General features: G+C 40.5%; 2 protein-coding genes across 3 annotated transcripts; one reads left to right on the forward strand and one right to left on the reverse strand.

The window, feature by feature from the left end:
• Positions 1 to 1,062: 1,062 nt before the first annotated feature.
• Positions 1,063 to 11,345, reverse strand: LOC114553466 (BTB/POZ domain-containing protein 1). 2 transcript variants are annotated; one of them, XM_028574688.1, is made up of 8 exons: positions 10,701 to 11,345; positions 8,104 to 8,260; positions 4,085 to 4,190; positions 3,799 to 3,996; positions 3,434 to 3,563; positions 3,241 to 3,328; positions 1,932 to 2,078; positions 1,063 to 1,819 (listed from the first exon to the last, which is right to left on the reverse strand). In XM_028574688.1, exons 1-8 carry the CDS (start codon positions 11,126 to 11,128, stop codon positions 1,661 to 1,663), a joined length of 1,413 nt encoding a protein of 470 aa, XP_028430489.1. In that variant the 5' UTR covers positions 11,129 to 11,345; the 3' UTR covers positions 1,063 to 1,660. The 2 variants fall into 2 exon arrangements, with proteins under 2 accessions (XP_028430489.1, XP_028430488.1); XM_028574687.1 differs by having other exon boundaries at positions 3,434 to 3,626.
• A 1,049-nt stretch (positions 11,346 to 12,394) lies between these two features.
• On the forward strand, positions 12,395 to 16,129 carry LOC114557541 (transmembrane 6 superfamily member 1). Its single transcript, XM_028581072.1, has 10 exons — positions 12,395 to 12,713; positions 12,842 to 12,945; positions 13,185 to 13,282; positions 13,369 to 13,472; positions 13,629 to 13,711; positions 13,953 to 14,071; positions 14,215 to 14,319; positions 14,463 to 14,555; positions 14,643 to 14,762; positions 15,832 to 16,129. Exons 1-10 carry the CDS (start codon positions 12,622 to 12,624, stop codon positions 16,021 to 16,023), a joined length of 1,110 nt encoding a protein of 369 aa, XP_028436873.1. The 5' UTR covers positions 12,395 to 12,621; the 3' UTR covers positions 16,024 to 16,129.
• The last annotated feature ends 292 nt before the right edge of the window (positions 16,130 to 16,421 follow it).

The following is a 16,421-nucleotide window of genomic DNA, read 5'->3' on the forward strand; positions in this document are numbered from 1 at the left end:
CTAAAATGATAATGCTGATTGTTTTCTTATAGTAGTTATAGTTTGATTTTAGGAAAACAATGCTTTGCTGCACTTTTGGCATTTTAAGCTTTGAGGATCTTCAGTTTACTTTTAATTAGGTAAAATATCCAAATACTTATTTCACTACTGGCTGTTTCTACCTGCAACCTCTCCTCAAAAAGGAAGTACCATAGACTGTTAATATACAGTCTATGGGAAGTACATATACTCAAGTGCAGTATTAAATACACTTTGAGGTACTTTACTTTCCATGTTCTGCTATACATTTTACTCCACTACATGTATTTCTATAGTTAACTTTTAGATTCATATTTTACATATAACACAGGATACACTAATAAAATATAACACATTGTGACCTCTTAGAATAACTCAGTGTCTAGTTGGGGCCTTTTGTTACATTTGAGAGGTGAAATTATTCAATATTTCACAAAAAAGTTTTGTAGCAGAACTTAGTTTTTTCTTCTTCCAGAATACATCCAATAATTCATAATAACATTAGTGAGTAATATGCCAGTCAAGGGCCATTTTTCTGTAGAACCACTACTTTTACAAGTTTATTTAGCCGATGATTCTTATGCACTTTTACCTTAGTACAATTTTAAATGCAGGACATTTCCTTGCAATAGAGTATTGTTACGTTGTTGAAGTAAAAGATTCAGAAGACGTTCTCAATCACTGTTTGTCTTTGACTCCTGCAGTTCAACATTACTTTCTCCCTCAGATTGTTACATTATGAATTAAAAGGACAGAAGAGGCAAATAAAATGTTTGTGTAACAGAATTTTTTTTTTTTTTATATCCCACGCCATGTTGAAAACAACTGATCCATCTTTCCTATTCCCCATTTAATCAGTTTAATAGATTGATAGCTAGCTGTATGGAGTATCTGGCCACCTAGTGGCAGAAAGAGGAATGATACATATTTTTATGCAAGACCAACTTTATCTGGAGTTTAACAAAGGAAACTATCTTACCACAGTGTATTGCCATATTGTCAAAAAGCTGAAATATACTTTTTAAATTATTTCACCAAAAAAAGTCCTGGACCAGTTATTATTTATTTTAATGAAGTGCTATGCAACCATGTAGTCATAAATTACAGCATGTACAGTACCACTGGCGAAATTACACAACACACATGGATCCTTGATACAATGCAAAAACAAAGTACTTGAAGACACCTGCTGAATAAATGATAACCGTGCACAATAAAAAAATATGCAAATGTTATACTTTCTGTAAATGAATCACCAAAAGCTGAGAAAATAACTAAATGAAATGGTAGCAGTCTCTCTAGTTTCCCTCGTGCATGATTAACTTCTGCACTGGCAGCTTCCTGATAACAACACACAGACAGGACAACAGTATTTAGATCATTTACAAATGATGAAACAGTTTATGCCACAAAAGCTTTTCTTCATACAACAGCTGTGATTTTCCCACAACTCCGCTTGTTTCCACATTCTTGATCATGTCTGTACACCGCTATTGTATAGACAGATACACACACACACTCTCAAACACACACATTCTTTATTCCAAGGGATCATGAGGCACTATGTTTATCTCCAGCAATCCAGTCTTCTCAGCAGGCTGAGGTGTCTGGCTCAGTGTACCTGCATGACACTGTGTTAAGTCTAGGTGTAATAGATGATCTCTGGTATCTGCCCATCTTCCACTGATGTACCGTTATTATTTCCTGGTGAGCTAAAAAAGAAAAAGGTCGTCTTGGTCCCCGTCGCTGATTCCTGGGTCACTTTCTTTAACCCTTTTGTGCCATAATGAGAGTCTGGGCCCTGGGGTGTGAAATGAAAAAGCAGGTATTAGATTAATCCTAATCTGGGTTAAAACAGATCATGTTCGTTTGTGCAATTATACACATTCTAAACGCAGCAAGTTTAGACTGACCTTTAAGGTGGCACATGCAGTGTAGCGGACACTGGGTAGGATTTCCACAGGCTCTTTGAACATCACTCTGAAAGTGTTGGCTGTGCCGTCACAGTTAAAACCTGTGTCGTTCTGCCCCAGTGTAATGTGTTTGTCGCTCTCTAAAATCTGCAGAACAGGATAATGTCTTTAGTGAACAACAATGTGCAAAGAAAAAAACAAAATCCATGTTATAACTAACTATTAAAACACAGCTGGCAAAGTACTCTGTTTCTGTGTTTATTGGTTGGGTGGTGTATGTTTCTGCTTGGTAACTGGATGTATTGTCAGTGCCCAAAATCGTTTTTCCTTGTGAAAAGATTGGCTTTTTTTGTGAAATGAAAAAAATATGTTTACCAAAAAGCATTACTGGTATTGAAACTGGCATACTGTTTTGGTACTAAGGCAAATGTTACACTTTTTGAGTAAAGAAAAAGTGTAAATTGCAACTCTCCATCACAAGCACACTGATGATATTAGCAATGTAGAAGTTCCTACTTTAAAGGAACATGCCGACTTATTGGGACTTTAACTTATTCACCGTATCCCCCAGAGTTAGATAAGTCCATACATACCCTTCTCATCTCCGTGCCTGTTGTAATTCTGTCTGACGCACCCACCGCTAGCCTTGCTTAGCACAGATCCTGGAGGTAACCGGCTCCATCTAGCCATAAGTGACAAAATAACGCCAACATTTTCCTATTTACATGTTGTGATTTGTAGAGTCACAGCGTGTACAAATAAGGTCACATGAGACACAGCTGTCTTCTAACCGTATACATACTGGGAACTATATTCTCAGAAGGCGAAGCACTGCTACTTGGGCGGAGTGATTAGCAACACCTGAAAAGCACCGTTGTTACTCTCTGCTCCTCACCATGGGGCTTCTCAGGTGCTGCAAGCAAATCACTCCGCCCAAGTAGCAGAACTAGCAGTGCTTCGCCCTCTGAGAATATAGTTCCCAGTATGTATACGGTTAGAAGACGGCTGTGTCTCATGTGACCTAGTTATTTGTACACGCTGTAACTATACAAAATCACAACATGTAAATAGGAAAATGTTGGCTTTATTTTGTCACTTATTGGGAGCAGTAGGCTATGGAGCCGGTTACCTCCAGAATCTGTGCTAAGGTAGGCTAGCGGTGGGTGCGTCAGACAGAATTACGACAGGCACGGAGATGAGAAGGGTATGTATGGACTTATCTAACTCTGGGGGATATGGTGAATAAGTTAAAGTCCCAATAAGTCGGCGTGTTCCTTAAACATCCTTATGCCTTAACGCCAGAAGTTACCTGTATGTTGACCTGATAGTCATTGGGGCCATGTATTGAACCATACAAGCCAAAACCCACTATGCATATTCTTCTGTTAACATTGAATCTACAGAGGGAGAAAGACAGACAAAGAGATACAATTAGAAAACACATGTAACTTTAATTGAGATTGTTCAGATAAACAACTGACCACTGATGTTCGTCACCTCACCTGATTCTGTCGCTGGTACCACTGTACCCCCATCGACTCTCAACCTGCTGGAATCTATTAATGCTGCACTCCTCCCCCCTGAGGCAGCAGCGGGGCCTGTCGATGTAGTCGACCCGTGGTTTGGGGTTTACTGTAAAGTGTAAAAACAGATTTACCACCTCCCGATCGAACAATATTCCAGACTGGGCAGGCCCTGTTGCACAAGAAAGAATATCAAGCTGGTTTCTGTGGTTTGAGTTGTATGGACACAGCAGGAACATGACGAATACGTTTGGCTAAAATGGCCAGTATTGTGTTGAAAAAAAAAAAAAAAAAAAATACCATTGCAGGAAATGAAACAAGTTATATTTTTGTGATGCGCTTACCTGCAGCAAACTCCTCAACAGTCATAAGCGGGAAGCGGATGAGCGGGAGCGCTTTGCCCAGAACCTTCTGTTTGTTCTTCGAGGTCTGGGGGAGCTGTTGTCTGTAACACTCGGCCTCTGCCCAGCGGACCACCGCCCCAAATAAGCGGTTCTCCCTGATGCTGAGTGTGTCTCTTTGTAGCACTGCACATAAGGTTTCTACACAAGCAAATACACACAATATTCATCAGTTCACAGCCAAACAAGCTGTAGAAAATGAAATATCCGGTCAACAAGACTCACATACCGAGGTCAATATCTGTAAAGCCCTCTGCATTTATTGCGTCCGCAGTGCTTTTGTCTATGGTGTCTAAGCAGAGACTGGCAAGTTGAGGCTCATCAAATAACCTTGCCTGTAATGAAAGCACAAAAGAAGCCACGTAAGTAGGGTTGGGAACCAAAACCCGGATCCAAATTAGAACCGATTCCAAAATGCCAAGAACCGGGTACACATGGACTTACTCCGCTCGGCTCACCAACAGCTGTTTGCCATCAGCCCAGCCGGCTGCCACTGACTTTCTCTTGCACACATACACACACACACACACACATATCTTTAATATACATAAAATTATCTCATGTCTTCTTTATTTACTAAATATTGTGTAAAAAAAAAAAAAAAAAAAAAAAAAAAAATATGTTGGGGAAAATCATGTTAATCTGTAAACAGATTTGTCAATATCTTGTATACTTTGTCTGTCAGCAGGATTACAGAAAAACTACTGGCACGATTGTTGAATGAATGACGGGGCGGATACCCAAATTCTTTTACTTTCATTAACATTGCGAGATAGGGCGTTTGTGCTGCACTCTTATGATGTCAGAATAATCGAAAAAATTAGTTCCCAACTGGGAAAGATTCACCCTGCATTAACATTGACAGATAGGGGATGCCTTGGCGGAGGTCTGCGCTCTCCAAGTGCCCTTTTATTTTTCATCTGGGTTTCTTTGGGTGGCTTATGGCTGATGATTCTTCCTGTTGCTGTATTGGTAAATTTTTTTTTTTTTTTTTTTTTTTTTTTTAAATCAGAAAGCAGACGATCAGTGGTGTATTCTAATGTATTGTAGTGGGTATAATGTACCACTTTTTTTTTTTCCCTGGCTCAGAATTAGCCTTTTGTTGGGGATAGATGGGGGGGAGGGGGTGTCCTACCCCAGGGTTATTTTGAGTGTCAAAGACTAATATCCTGCATTCTGATACACTTTTATGCACCAATGTATGGTGGGAATACCTTTATTTATCCTATGAGAAGGAAAACATAGATGACATTCAAAATATAATGGAATATAAAGCAGTAAGGGGGCTTTCACATCAGGGACCTAAGCCTGGATCACAAAAGTTGAAAGCAACGAGAACAAAATAAAATAGGCTACTTATATTTGTGTTAAATGTGCGGTGAAGGGAGGATACTGGCATTAGTGTAAGCGGAGCATTTGGGCTCTGTTGCTACGCACACACTACGCACTGCGCTCAGCGAGAGGCGGGTCGATGAAAGATGCGAAAAGTCTCTCTGCATGTTCTGCAGTGTTACTTTAGTTTGCCGTCGATTTCTTTTTATTCGACCCCGTATATGTGAATACAAATATCTGAAGTGAAAGTTCTGTCACATAAATATGCGTATCATTGCACATTTTTAAGTGGGTATATGGAAATCCTGGATATTTCTTAGTGGGTATGCTGCGTATCACGTAGACTACACCACTAGTCAGCATCAGAACAGAATGCTGAACCCAAACAAAGAGCAGCATAAACCAAAAATAGAACAGGTAATGTCATAAAAACTCAACCATTGATGGCTGGAAGATGGTCTGGTGGGGATACAAAAAAAGACAAATGGTTCCATGCTGCACTGTAAGGGCTGCTGTCAGACAGTTTCCAGCAGATGGAACAAACAAGACAAAATTGTTATTACCTGATTGCCTTATGAAACACCCTTAAAAAACAGACCAAGCTTTTATTGAAACATTCTGTTCCTGCTCTGCTTTAAAATGCTCTTATTCTGGTGCCCTAGGTCTTAAAATGGTGAGTTCACCTAAAATACTATGAATATATTTTTCTCACTTTCTCCTGGTGGTGTCTGGCCAAGCAGTTTCTGCCGCACTTACGTTTCATTTCTTCTCAAAGCATCAAAATATTACATGTGAAAAAAACTGAAAACCCAACAGCAATGTGTGTTTCAAGAAAGAATGTCCCATTTGCTCTGGAAAAATCACCAGACATCAATGTTAATGTTTTTCATAGGGACTATTTCTTTGGTAGAAAGTAGATCCAGTGATGTGTGGAAAAGACCGCCTCTAGCGGTGACTTTATCACCAGTTCTCTCCTACTATCTCTCTCCCCACTTGAACTCTGCCTCTTCACACAGGCTTTGGGGAAATCAAACTATGCCCAGATTGTCTCTCTTTCGCCCGACGCAGTCCGGCAATCATCATAATTCTCTATATCTGTATATCTGCATCTGTCTCTGTGTCCCATCTGACAGCGGCATAGCCTGGGTCTGTCTGAGGTTCCTGCCCAAAAGGAAGTTTTTCTTCGCCACGGTTGCACCAAATGCTTGCTCTTGGGGGAATTGTTTGGTTTTTGTAAATTATATTGTGTGGTCTAGACCTACTCTCTGTAAAGTGTCTCGAGAAGAGTGAACTCTTACGTTCGTTATGATTTGATACTATAAATAAAATTGAATTTAGCTGAAATTTAATTAAATGGCTTGATCATATTTACTGATACAGACAAATAGAACAGAAAATAGAACAGAATGTGTCTTATTTTATCAGTAATTAGGATCAAACAAATGGTCAAATAAATGCTATGATAGAGAAACTGTAAACCATAATTAGATAATCTATGTATATATGTAAATCTGTACATATCTAACCCTATAACATATACAACCGAATGGAAATAGCCAAAAACTGAAATCATGACATGTTATGCTATTTATATGGAAGGAGAATATAAACAAACCACATGGTCAAGGGGTAACTGCAGGCCTCTTCCTCTCTGTCATCTTCATCTGCCTCCTCCTGATCACGCTCGGCCTCTGTCCCTCTCTCTGAATCTGCAGCCTCCTCTTCATCCCTCACAGTCAAATCGTCCTTTCCCTCTTCTCTTTCACTTATTTCTGCATCTCCTGCTCTGACCTGCCTGGTCTCTACAGTTTACTACCTTCTCCTTCTTCATTTCCCTCCTTCTCTTCCTCCTGTGCACTACTCAGAATTTTCTTGGCTGGCAATATCAGGCTTCAGCTAATATCTCCAGCTACTCTGGCCTGCAAAAGTCAAGATGTGAAAAGCTCTGCTTATCCTTGTATTACATTACACTGTAGGGCCCTGTAGCTAATAAGTAGCCTAACAAACATAAAATCAGAAGAGATTTATTACATGCACACAACAGTTATGTTTAGACTAGCCTTTTAATCCCACTGTATTTGTTGTTTTCCCAGTTTGACAGTAAAGGATGTCACCTGGTTTAATTTGTGCAGCCTTATTGCCGTGATTTGTAAGAGGAAGTGGATTTTGTAGTACTCCTTAACTATTCACATACAAATTATCGGTCTCAGCAAGCACCGTGTAGTGTGTTGTAATGTAACGACACCGAAACGGCAACCCTCTGTAAACGTTTTGAATTCAAACATTCCAGTTTGTAATATTTTGTATTATGCCGTTCTTGTCTTTACTAATATTAGTAATCGACGCGCGGTTGTTGATGCTGACTCGCCTTTAGCATACATTACATTTATTACAAATTTAACTTTAAGTTAAACGTGTGCTTAAACTTCTCCTGGGGAAACTGACTTCACCTTCAGAGGCTCGGGGGCGGCTCAGTCGCTCCAGGCTTTGCCGGGACGCAGGGCCACCACGCCGCAGCAGACTCACTGTGTGTGAACGCCGCTCTGCACGTTTGATGCCGGGACGTAGCTAAGCATTTGAGGGGCATGAGGATAAGATTACATCTACTATTATTATTTATTGTTAATTAATTAATATAAATTAATTAATTTGTTTCAATGTTTTAAGAAGCTTGTGGACATAGTGGCAGTTTGTTTTTACAAGCACAGTTTTTTGAACACCCAAGTTAGGGGGGCAGCAAGGCCCTACAGTGGGGGGTCAGATAACTCAGACCTCCGCGCATAAAAACCGTGAAAGTATCTGAATGTGTCTGTGTATAATATCTGATATATCTGGGGCTAATGAGATAAATATGCATTTTGGATAAAGTGAAATTTAAGGGTAAAGTATGTACTATACAACAGATGTGACAATAACCTGAGTGAGGAGCATGAACGCGTTGTCGGCTCTGAGGTGCTTGGTGAGGAACTCCACACAGTGACTCTCCAGAGCAGGGACCGCATACTTCTTAGCTGTATACAGAGTCGTCATCACGGTCTCTGGACCAATGTGGACCTCGTCAGAATACAAGAACCTGCACAGAGGAAACCAAACAATGTGTACGGTTAGGTATTCATGAGGTTATCGGCTGTATAATCACACTTTAGGCTGACGAATCTTAACAGAAATTAATTTGCAGTATGTAGGTACCGTCAGAAATAAATTAAGCACCAAAAGTAAGAACATTTGTGTTTGGTAGATTATTTCTCTGTGGTAACAATGCTTTTTGGCAATACATTTTATACCGTTGGAAAGCCTGTTTAGTTCCCTTTCAAATGGTGCCCCAATTGTAAGGAACATGCATTTGTGTGATGAGCAGCAGCGCTGAGTATGTGGGTTGCGCCCATGAAAGATTTGCCAAATCTTCTCTGCCATTGACTCGTTTGGTGTTTGGTGGATTGGATGACTGAAGTTTGACGAAACAAGACATATTGGCAATTTAACAATTTATTCATTTCACAAACAGGAGCCTCAGTAGCGTGTTGAAGAACCATACACAGCCAAAACAACCTGGCACCTCCTCCTCATGCTGGTCACACACTGCTGTGGGATGGCATCCCATTCTTCAACCAGCATTTGTCGCAAGTCAACCAACGCGGTTGTGTTGGTCACTCTGGCACGAACAGCACACCCAAGCTGATCCCACAAGTGTTCAACGGGGTTGAGGTCAGGACTGCTGGCAGGCCATTCCATCCTCTCCACTCCCACATTCTGGAGGTAGTCTCTGATAAACTCCGTCCTGGGGCAGAGTTCGGTCCCAGACTGTGGAGATATGGGATTGCCACTGGTTGCAGAACTTCATCTCTATAGCTCTCTGCATTGAGATTGCCTCCAATGATGACAAGCCAGCACAAGTTTTTCCAGTGAGGCAGATGCCGCCCCACACCATCACACTGCCAGGCTGTTGTGGCTGTGTATGGTTCTTCCACACGCTACTGAGGCTCCTGTTTGTGAAATGAATAAATTGTTAAATATGTCTTGATTCTTCAAACTTCAATCACCCAATCCACCAAACGAGTCAATGGCAGAATAAGCGGTTTGGCATTGGCAGAGAAGATTTGGCAAACTTTTCATGGGCCGGCCCACATACTCAGCGCTGCTGCTCATCCCACAAATGTATGTTCCTTACAAATGGGGCACCATTTGAAAGGGAACTAAACAGGCGTTCCAACAGTATAAGATTTATTGCCAAAAAGCATTGTTACCACAGAGAAATAATCTTAACTTAGAGTCTTACTTAAAAACGACTTAAATAATTATACTGTATAATGAGTAGACTAATAAAACATGTCTCACCTAAATCAAATAGCTGACAAAGTATTTTCTCTCCAGAGATACCAGGAAACTTGTCTGTTTTATAGCTAATGCAAATGCACCTGAACGTAACTGTGCACAGAGATCTTTGACTTTTGGTTTTGGTCTGCTTCACATATGGCTTTACACTGTAGTTGTTTTTCATCAGACAATATGTTTGTAATTTAACAGACCAGCTTTCTTTGTATATTAGTAACAATTTGTGCTAATCATTACACTGTAATCTGTTTTGAAAAACAAAACAAAAATAATAAATAATACAAAATAAAGATTTCACTTCACTCATCCATGGGTCGTGTCCATGCAAAATGGACCAATTAAAGAGCCACTGTTCAGGCATATTCACAAGTCAAAGACAAATCAACTAATGATTATATTCACTTTATCACCACCACTCACTTTATCATGTCATCTGTCTCCAAATGCTCTGTTGAGTTTATGGTTTCTAATTTGGGTTCTATTCTATTTTAGTTTATGTACCGCTTATTGTTTATTCCTTACTTTCTACACTTCTCTGTATTTATCTATGTTGTACTGATGCAACAAACGAATTTCCCCGCTGCGGAACAATAAAAGGTGTATTATCTTATTCATTGTTGATTTATCTGCTGATTCTTGCTTGATTTAACTCTTAATTGTTTGGTTTATGATTTGCCAAAAATACTGAAAAATGCCCATCATAATGCCGGAGTGCCCAAGATGACTTCTTTAAAGTGCTTGTTTTGTCTCATCACATGAGACACAATCACCATCACAAGAAAAGTAGAAAATCCTCACAATTTAGAAGCTGGATCAGAGGCATTTTAGCGTGAAAAAATGACTAACAATGAATCGATTATATTTATTTTTTTATCGAATAGTTGCAGATTTCTTTTTTGTTGATCAGCAACTAATCCACTAATTGACTAATTGATTCAGCTTCACAGAATACTATACTTAGCTAAATCTTTTAAATCTGGGTTAATGATCTGTTATCAAATTTATGTTACTGCCATGATGCACCAATTTAGCTAGCTCGTCCCAGTGTGCAGTGCAATAACTAAATCATATCCTCCTTCAAATGGCAGCTGAGGGAGAATGTTGCTGGATGACCAGATAAACAACTAATACTATTAAGTGGGCTTGTGTCTGGCCAAGTGCATGGTGATCACCTGTCCTACCTGAGCAGGGCGAGGAAGGCTGCCGGTTCCACATCAGGCAGCTCTATTTCAGCCGAGGTTGTGGCCATCCCTCCGTTGAACATGGCATCAAAAACGGCACTGCCAGCTGCCAGGACAAATTTATGGGCCGGTATCCTCTGGGCCTGTCTGCCCTTCCCGACTATAAACCTGACGTCGCTGAGCAGCTCGTTGTTGAAGAGGAAGGCGAAGCGCTCCTTCAGGGAGCTCTTCGTCGCCTGCCAGTTGTACATGGGTTCCCGGTGAAGGCCGAGGACAGGCGGGGAGGCGGACCGGGCAGGGCCGGAGGCTGGCACGTTGGAGAGCACCGCTGCGGCTCCAGACTGAACCGACTGAACCGCGTTGGATGCTGCCTCCTGACCGTCGTGGTTTGACGCTAAGCCGACGCTGTCGCCGCTCCCGGTCGCCATAACGACACGCTTCTATGTTTTATTCTAATTCTTCAAAGCACCGTTAAATGATCCACGGAAATACCCCTACCGTCCGTGTCGTGATTTATTTACGTGGTATCCATCGCGGTTGACGCCATCATCCTTTGATGTTTAGCTAGCTAACGTTACCTGCTAGCTTTCTTTTACTGTCTGTGAGCTTGCGTCTCTCCAGAAATGACGCACACGCGCACTTCCTTCAAAACACTTTTTTTTTTCATTCAACTTTATTGCGGAGTTCAAGCGCAACAAACAAAAGTGACAAAGAAAAGAACAAAAGGGGTAATGGATACGAAATTAAGACTCAAAACAAACGAATATATAACTAAATAAAAAATATATGTGATATATATTACAATTACAGTATAAAATGTTGTGACTTATTTAAAAAGGGGGAGACAATGGCAATACAATATTCAATGTCCTTCAAATGTGCAGCACTTTGTTTTTATTAGTAAATTAACATTTGTGAAATGGACAATTTTGCCATAATAAGAATTATATTTATGGTGGAGCTAGGAGGAGGTAGTACTATCAGTATCATACATAGATAGAAAATAAAGAAATACATTTTAGCTATTTTTAACTAACTTTTAACTTTGTTGTTGCCAACAAATAGGTTATATATTTTAACCATCCAACAAACACTTAGTATAATAATAACATAATATGTTGCATCTGTATAAACAATATTGGAAACAATCCAAGTTTCAACCTTTAAAATGGAGGGTTTAAACATAGCCTACTTAAATCAGTAATTACATTTTTGGTGCCCACCATATAAATCATGTTTTTCCCCACTGATTTATTTATATTATATTAATTTATAAATCAGACAATAAACATATTAAGCATATTTATATCAGCCTATATATCAGTTATACATATAAATGTAAATATGTATTTATAAACATAAACACATGTCTGCATTTATTTGTATAATTTATTTATTTTTAAGAAATATACTGTATATTCTGCTGCTGGCTGCCTGCTTCAAGTTTTCCACTAGATGTCAGAGACTTCACTTTCAATAGAAGAACATAAACAAACCTTCATAGCCTATTTATAGATGATATTGATGAAAAATAAACACATTGTAGGCCTAGTTACACTACTAAGCACAATCGCAAGCTCGTTAATTAAATAAAGCAGCGATAGTCACAGTGAGAGTTAACAGCTGTGTGCGTGTGTGCGTGTGTGCGCGCGCTCGCGTGCGTGCGTGTGTGTGACTGAAGGTAGGAGAGAGAGAGAGAAAGAGAGAGAGAGAGAGAAAGAGAGAAAGCGAGAAAGACCAGAAAAACAAGAGAAGCATGCCTGCAGGAGCTGAATTGGAAGTTTGTGCCTTGTTTTCGGTGTTAGAATCGTGACTTTTTTTAATTCCCTGAGATATGACTAAACAGGAGCGTCTTTAGCAGTTGAACTTTTTTTATAATCTCAATTCTGTCACAAGATAAGTCGCTCCAACCTGGTCCGCTATGAGCGCGTCTGCAGGGACTGGAGTGTTTGTGCTCTCCTTGATGTCCATCCCCATCTGCTATTTATTTAATTCCCTCATTTACAGCAACAGGTGAATGAGAATACTATTTTATCTGCTGATGAAGAAACTGCCACAACCAGTACAGTAACTGCATAATGTTCTTTCGAAAATGATTTGTCATATTTTTAAAAATATACATGTTTCCACCTTGCATTTAGTGCTGAAGCTTTCTTCTTCGCTGGGTGTTCAACAGTCCTCATCCTGGCCATTTCAGCTCGTTTTATACTCAAGAAGAAGGCTCCAGTAGATCCTCTTTTCTATGGTAAGAATTCACAAATGCATTTGCGTTTCTCGTTGGGACCAAACCATTTTAAATGTGTGTAGTCTTTGGAGAGACATATTAATTTAACAGCAAGTCATGAGAATGGAATCATTAGGTTCTGTCTGACTTTAAATCAAAATAGAGGGAGTTATTGGAGTTTAGGATCCAGTAAATCTAAAGTAACTGCTGTAGTTTTGTCACCCAACTGAAATACATTAAAAGTATGCATCTGTCTGCAGTGTATGCAGTGTACACATTCCTCAGTGTGGTGAACCTGATCATTGGGCTGGAACAGGACAACATCATTGATGGATTTGTGACGTTTTACCTCAGAGAGGCAAGTGTTGTGTTGTGAGTCCTGTTTGTGAGTTGTCTATATGAGCCTGCACACATTCTTACTGATAATTCTCCCCTGTGTTTCAGGCAGATCCACATATTAACACAGCACATGGACACATGATCTCCTATTGGGATGGCTGTGTGCATTATCTCATCTATCTGCTAATGATTACTGCAATTACTTGGGGGTAAGATCTCTATCTATCTATCTATCTATCTATCTATCTATCTATCTATCTATCTATCTATCTATCTATCTATCTATCTATCTATCTATCTGAGTCTTTGGAAGTATAATGTGTTCATCTGGCTTTGACAATGGCAGTGTTATGTGGTTTGCACAGGGACAGTTACAGAGCCATTGGACTCTACTGGGTGGGATCTTTTCTCATGCGTGCCATAGTCTACATTCTTGGGAATGCTGTGGGTAAGGAGGCTACACTATAAATAATGGCATGATTTTAGATGACTAGTGTAGGGTAGCCTGTGTAACCCCCCCTACATACGTCCCCTGAGAATCCTACAATACAAGAATACTATCTACAATGGTCCAAACTTGAACTAGAATTGAAAAAGATGCACATTTTACTGTAAACACTGCCACGTTTTGGTGTTTTGCTATGTGTCTTTCCCACAGTGAGATATTATCTTGTTCTGTCCTTCCCCAGGGAAATATGGGACCCATGTTAGTCCTCTCTTCCTCCTCCACATGCTATATATCTCAGTGTCTGTCTGGGCCTGCTTCCGCACCTTCAGCCAGCCCTCCACACGGGATGCTCAGTTTCCTGTAAGTCAGGATCATAACTGGTGGTTATTACAATAAAAATATTATTAGAAGATTCCCATACATAGCTTGTATGTGTGACAGAGCTAAAATGCATGTGATCGAGAGCACAGTTTGAATATCATGTTGTTTTGGTTTTCTTTTAGAGCATCCAGGAGGTAGAAAGAAAATGTTTACTCCACAGACCTCTGGACCTACTGTTCGTCATCTACCTCATCCTTGCTTTTGCTTTTTGTGTTTTCAGAGGCCTGGTAAGAAACCTGAAGAGAAATAACTGCCCAATGCGCACGCGCACACACACACACACACACACACACACACACACACACACACACACACACACACAGGTAGAATAATGTGTTTTTGTAGACTGCCTCTGTATTTTGTGTTTTAGGTTGTTCTGGACTGTTCCAGCAAATGGTGTCAAGTCTACACCCAGCAGTATGAGCCTTACCTAAAAGACCCTTCAGCCTATCCTAAAGTACAGGTAACTCAGTGAAGCTTTAAAAAACAAACATTTGTTCTAACACTGTCATTGCACACATATCTGAAGAAGTGTATCCATGTTTGTCAGATGTTGCTGAGCATGCTGTACTCTGGACCATACTACATCATTACTCTCTATGGGCTGATGGTCCCGGGATGTGAGTGGATGCCGGATCTGACTCTTGTACACTCTGGAGCACTGGCACAGGTACGCCCTGCTGGTTGTTTTTCACTCTTGGCTGGTGACCAGGGATAACTAAGCCTTTGCAGTTAAATATCCTGCACTACCACCTTAACAAGTGCATAACACAAAGGTCAAAGAGATGTCAATCAAGCATCCGTGTCATATTGGAGTTATCGTAATTACTTTCCAACTTGTAAATAGTGTTCACATCAACATCCAAGTTGTAATTATGACTGGGAAAGTCTGTTTTTTTTCCGAGCGCTCCGATGTATAGCTCCGATATGTATCCAAATACATAAAACAGAAGTGGCTAAAAATCAAGCAAATACGGACGCCGCCCGTCATCCAATGTAATCACACCCAGCTTAAATGAATGTAGTGCTATAACGTCAGTTATCCAGACCTTGTAGTGGTTTTCATCATTTACAGTCACACAAAGGTCTTCAATATAAAAGAGCAAAATATTTTCCCACATGACATCATCATTCCAGGTTGATTAGGCAATGCTAGACAGAGAGTGGGCATCTGACCAAGTGTAGCCTACACAGTTCCATAACTTTCCAGTGGTTGCAGATCGGTCTTTGTTCATGTTATTCTTCAGTGCAGTCAAACACCAGTGGCTCAGCGTGAACAGATATGGTCTGACCATATACACTCTCTGTTGACATCTAAAGATGGAAACTCTGAAGAGTGGTGGGAGCAGCTAGTGGGCCAATCACATCTTAACAATACAAAGCAGCTATTGTGTTTGAGCTGCAGGCTGGCGTGCGTCACTCATCAGCGGGATAATGGCAGAAGCTGACTTCAGACCAAGAGGAATGGTGGTATTCACTTAAATGTCAGCTGTTCGACTCGGCTATGAATAGGAAAGCTGATGCTCCGACAGCCATGGATGCTATGAGACGTATCATGTGTCTTTCTCCGTGACTTTCTATGAAAACGTAACTGGCAGTGGTCTGTTACATAAAAAATATTTGAGGATGACTGGCAGTACCAGAATTTGTCCAGGTTCAATGGGTCATCACTCCATTATCTGAATAATCCACCATAACATTTTTTTCCCTGAGCGTTCCCTCTCTACTTTACTTCACAGGCCCAGTTCACTCATATCGGTGCATCACTTCACACACGGACGCCGTTTTCCTACAGAGTGCCTGCTCATAGCCAGCCTGTCTTCTTGCTGGTCAATGTCCTGTATGCTGTAGTGCCTCAGGCTCTGTGCTACCGCTGCTGCTCCAGGCCTGCCTTCTTTCTCAGGCCAACGCCAGAAAAGAAGACTGAATAAAGAGAGTGAGAGAGAAAGAGAGAGAGAGAAAGAGTGCCAGGAATGTCAAGGATGCCTAAATAAAAAGTTGTAGTACTTGCAAAGTACTGCTCTGTGTTTGCAGTTATTAGCAGTTGCCAGTTGCTTTTTTGGAGCTTTCACCTTTAACTTAGTCTCGCTGACCTGTCTCCACAGTGCTGCGAAGTAACCTTTAACCTTGATGAGGGCTTAAGGATGGTATCAAAAGGAGTTTGATACTGGAGTGTGTGTGTGTGTGTGTGTGTGTGTGTGTGTGAGTCTCTTAGCCTTCTTGCAGCGCCTGGTGTAAATATCCTTTAGGTTGGATCTCGTCTATTGTATATTTTATATATATATAGAAAGCGCAGCAAGGCACAAACAGTGTCACTGTATGGATAATA

Source organism: Perca flavescens, chromosome 1 (assembly GCF_004354835.1).
Source record: "Perca flavescens isolate YP-PL-M2 chromosome 1, PFLA_1.0, whole genome shotgun sequence".
NCBI classification, from domain to species: Eukaryota; Metazoa; Chordata; class Actinopteri; order Perciformes; family Percidae; genus Perca; species Perca flavescens.

Coding starts and splice junctions, on each gene's coding strand:
- LOC114553466 (XM_028574687.1), bottom strand. CDS start 11,128: ATGGCGACCGGGAGCGGCGACAGCGTCGGCTTAGCGTCAAACCACGAC. Junction 3,627..3,798: donor TGTTGAGGAGTTTGCTGCAG/GTAAGCGCATCA, acceptor CTTGTGCAACAG/GGCCTGCCCAGTCTGGAATA. Junction 2,079..3,240: donor ACTATCAGGTCAACATACAG/GTAACTTCTGGC, acceptor CCTGTTCTGCAG/ATTTTAGAGAGCGACAAACA.
- LOC114557541 (XM_028581072.1), top strand. CDS start 12,622: ATGAGCGCGTCTGCAGGGACTGGAGTGTTTGTGCTCTCCTTGATGTCC. Junction 12,946..13,184: donor AGTAGATCCTCTTTTCTATG/GTAAGAATTCAC, acceptor ATCTGTCTGCAG/TGTATGCAGTGTACACATTC. Junction 13,473..13,628: donor ATTACTGCAATTACTTGGGG/GTAAGATCTCTA, acceptor TGGTTTGCACAG/GGACAGTTACAGAGCCATTG.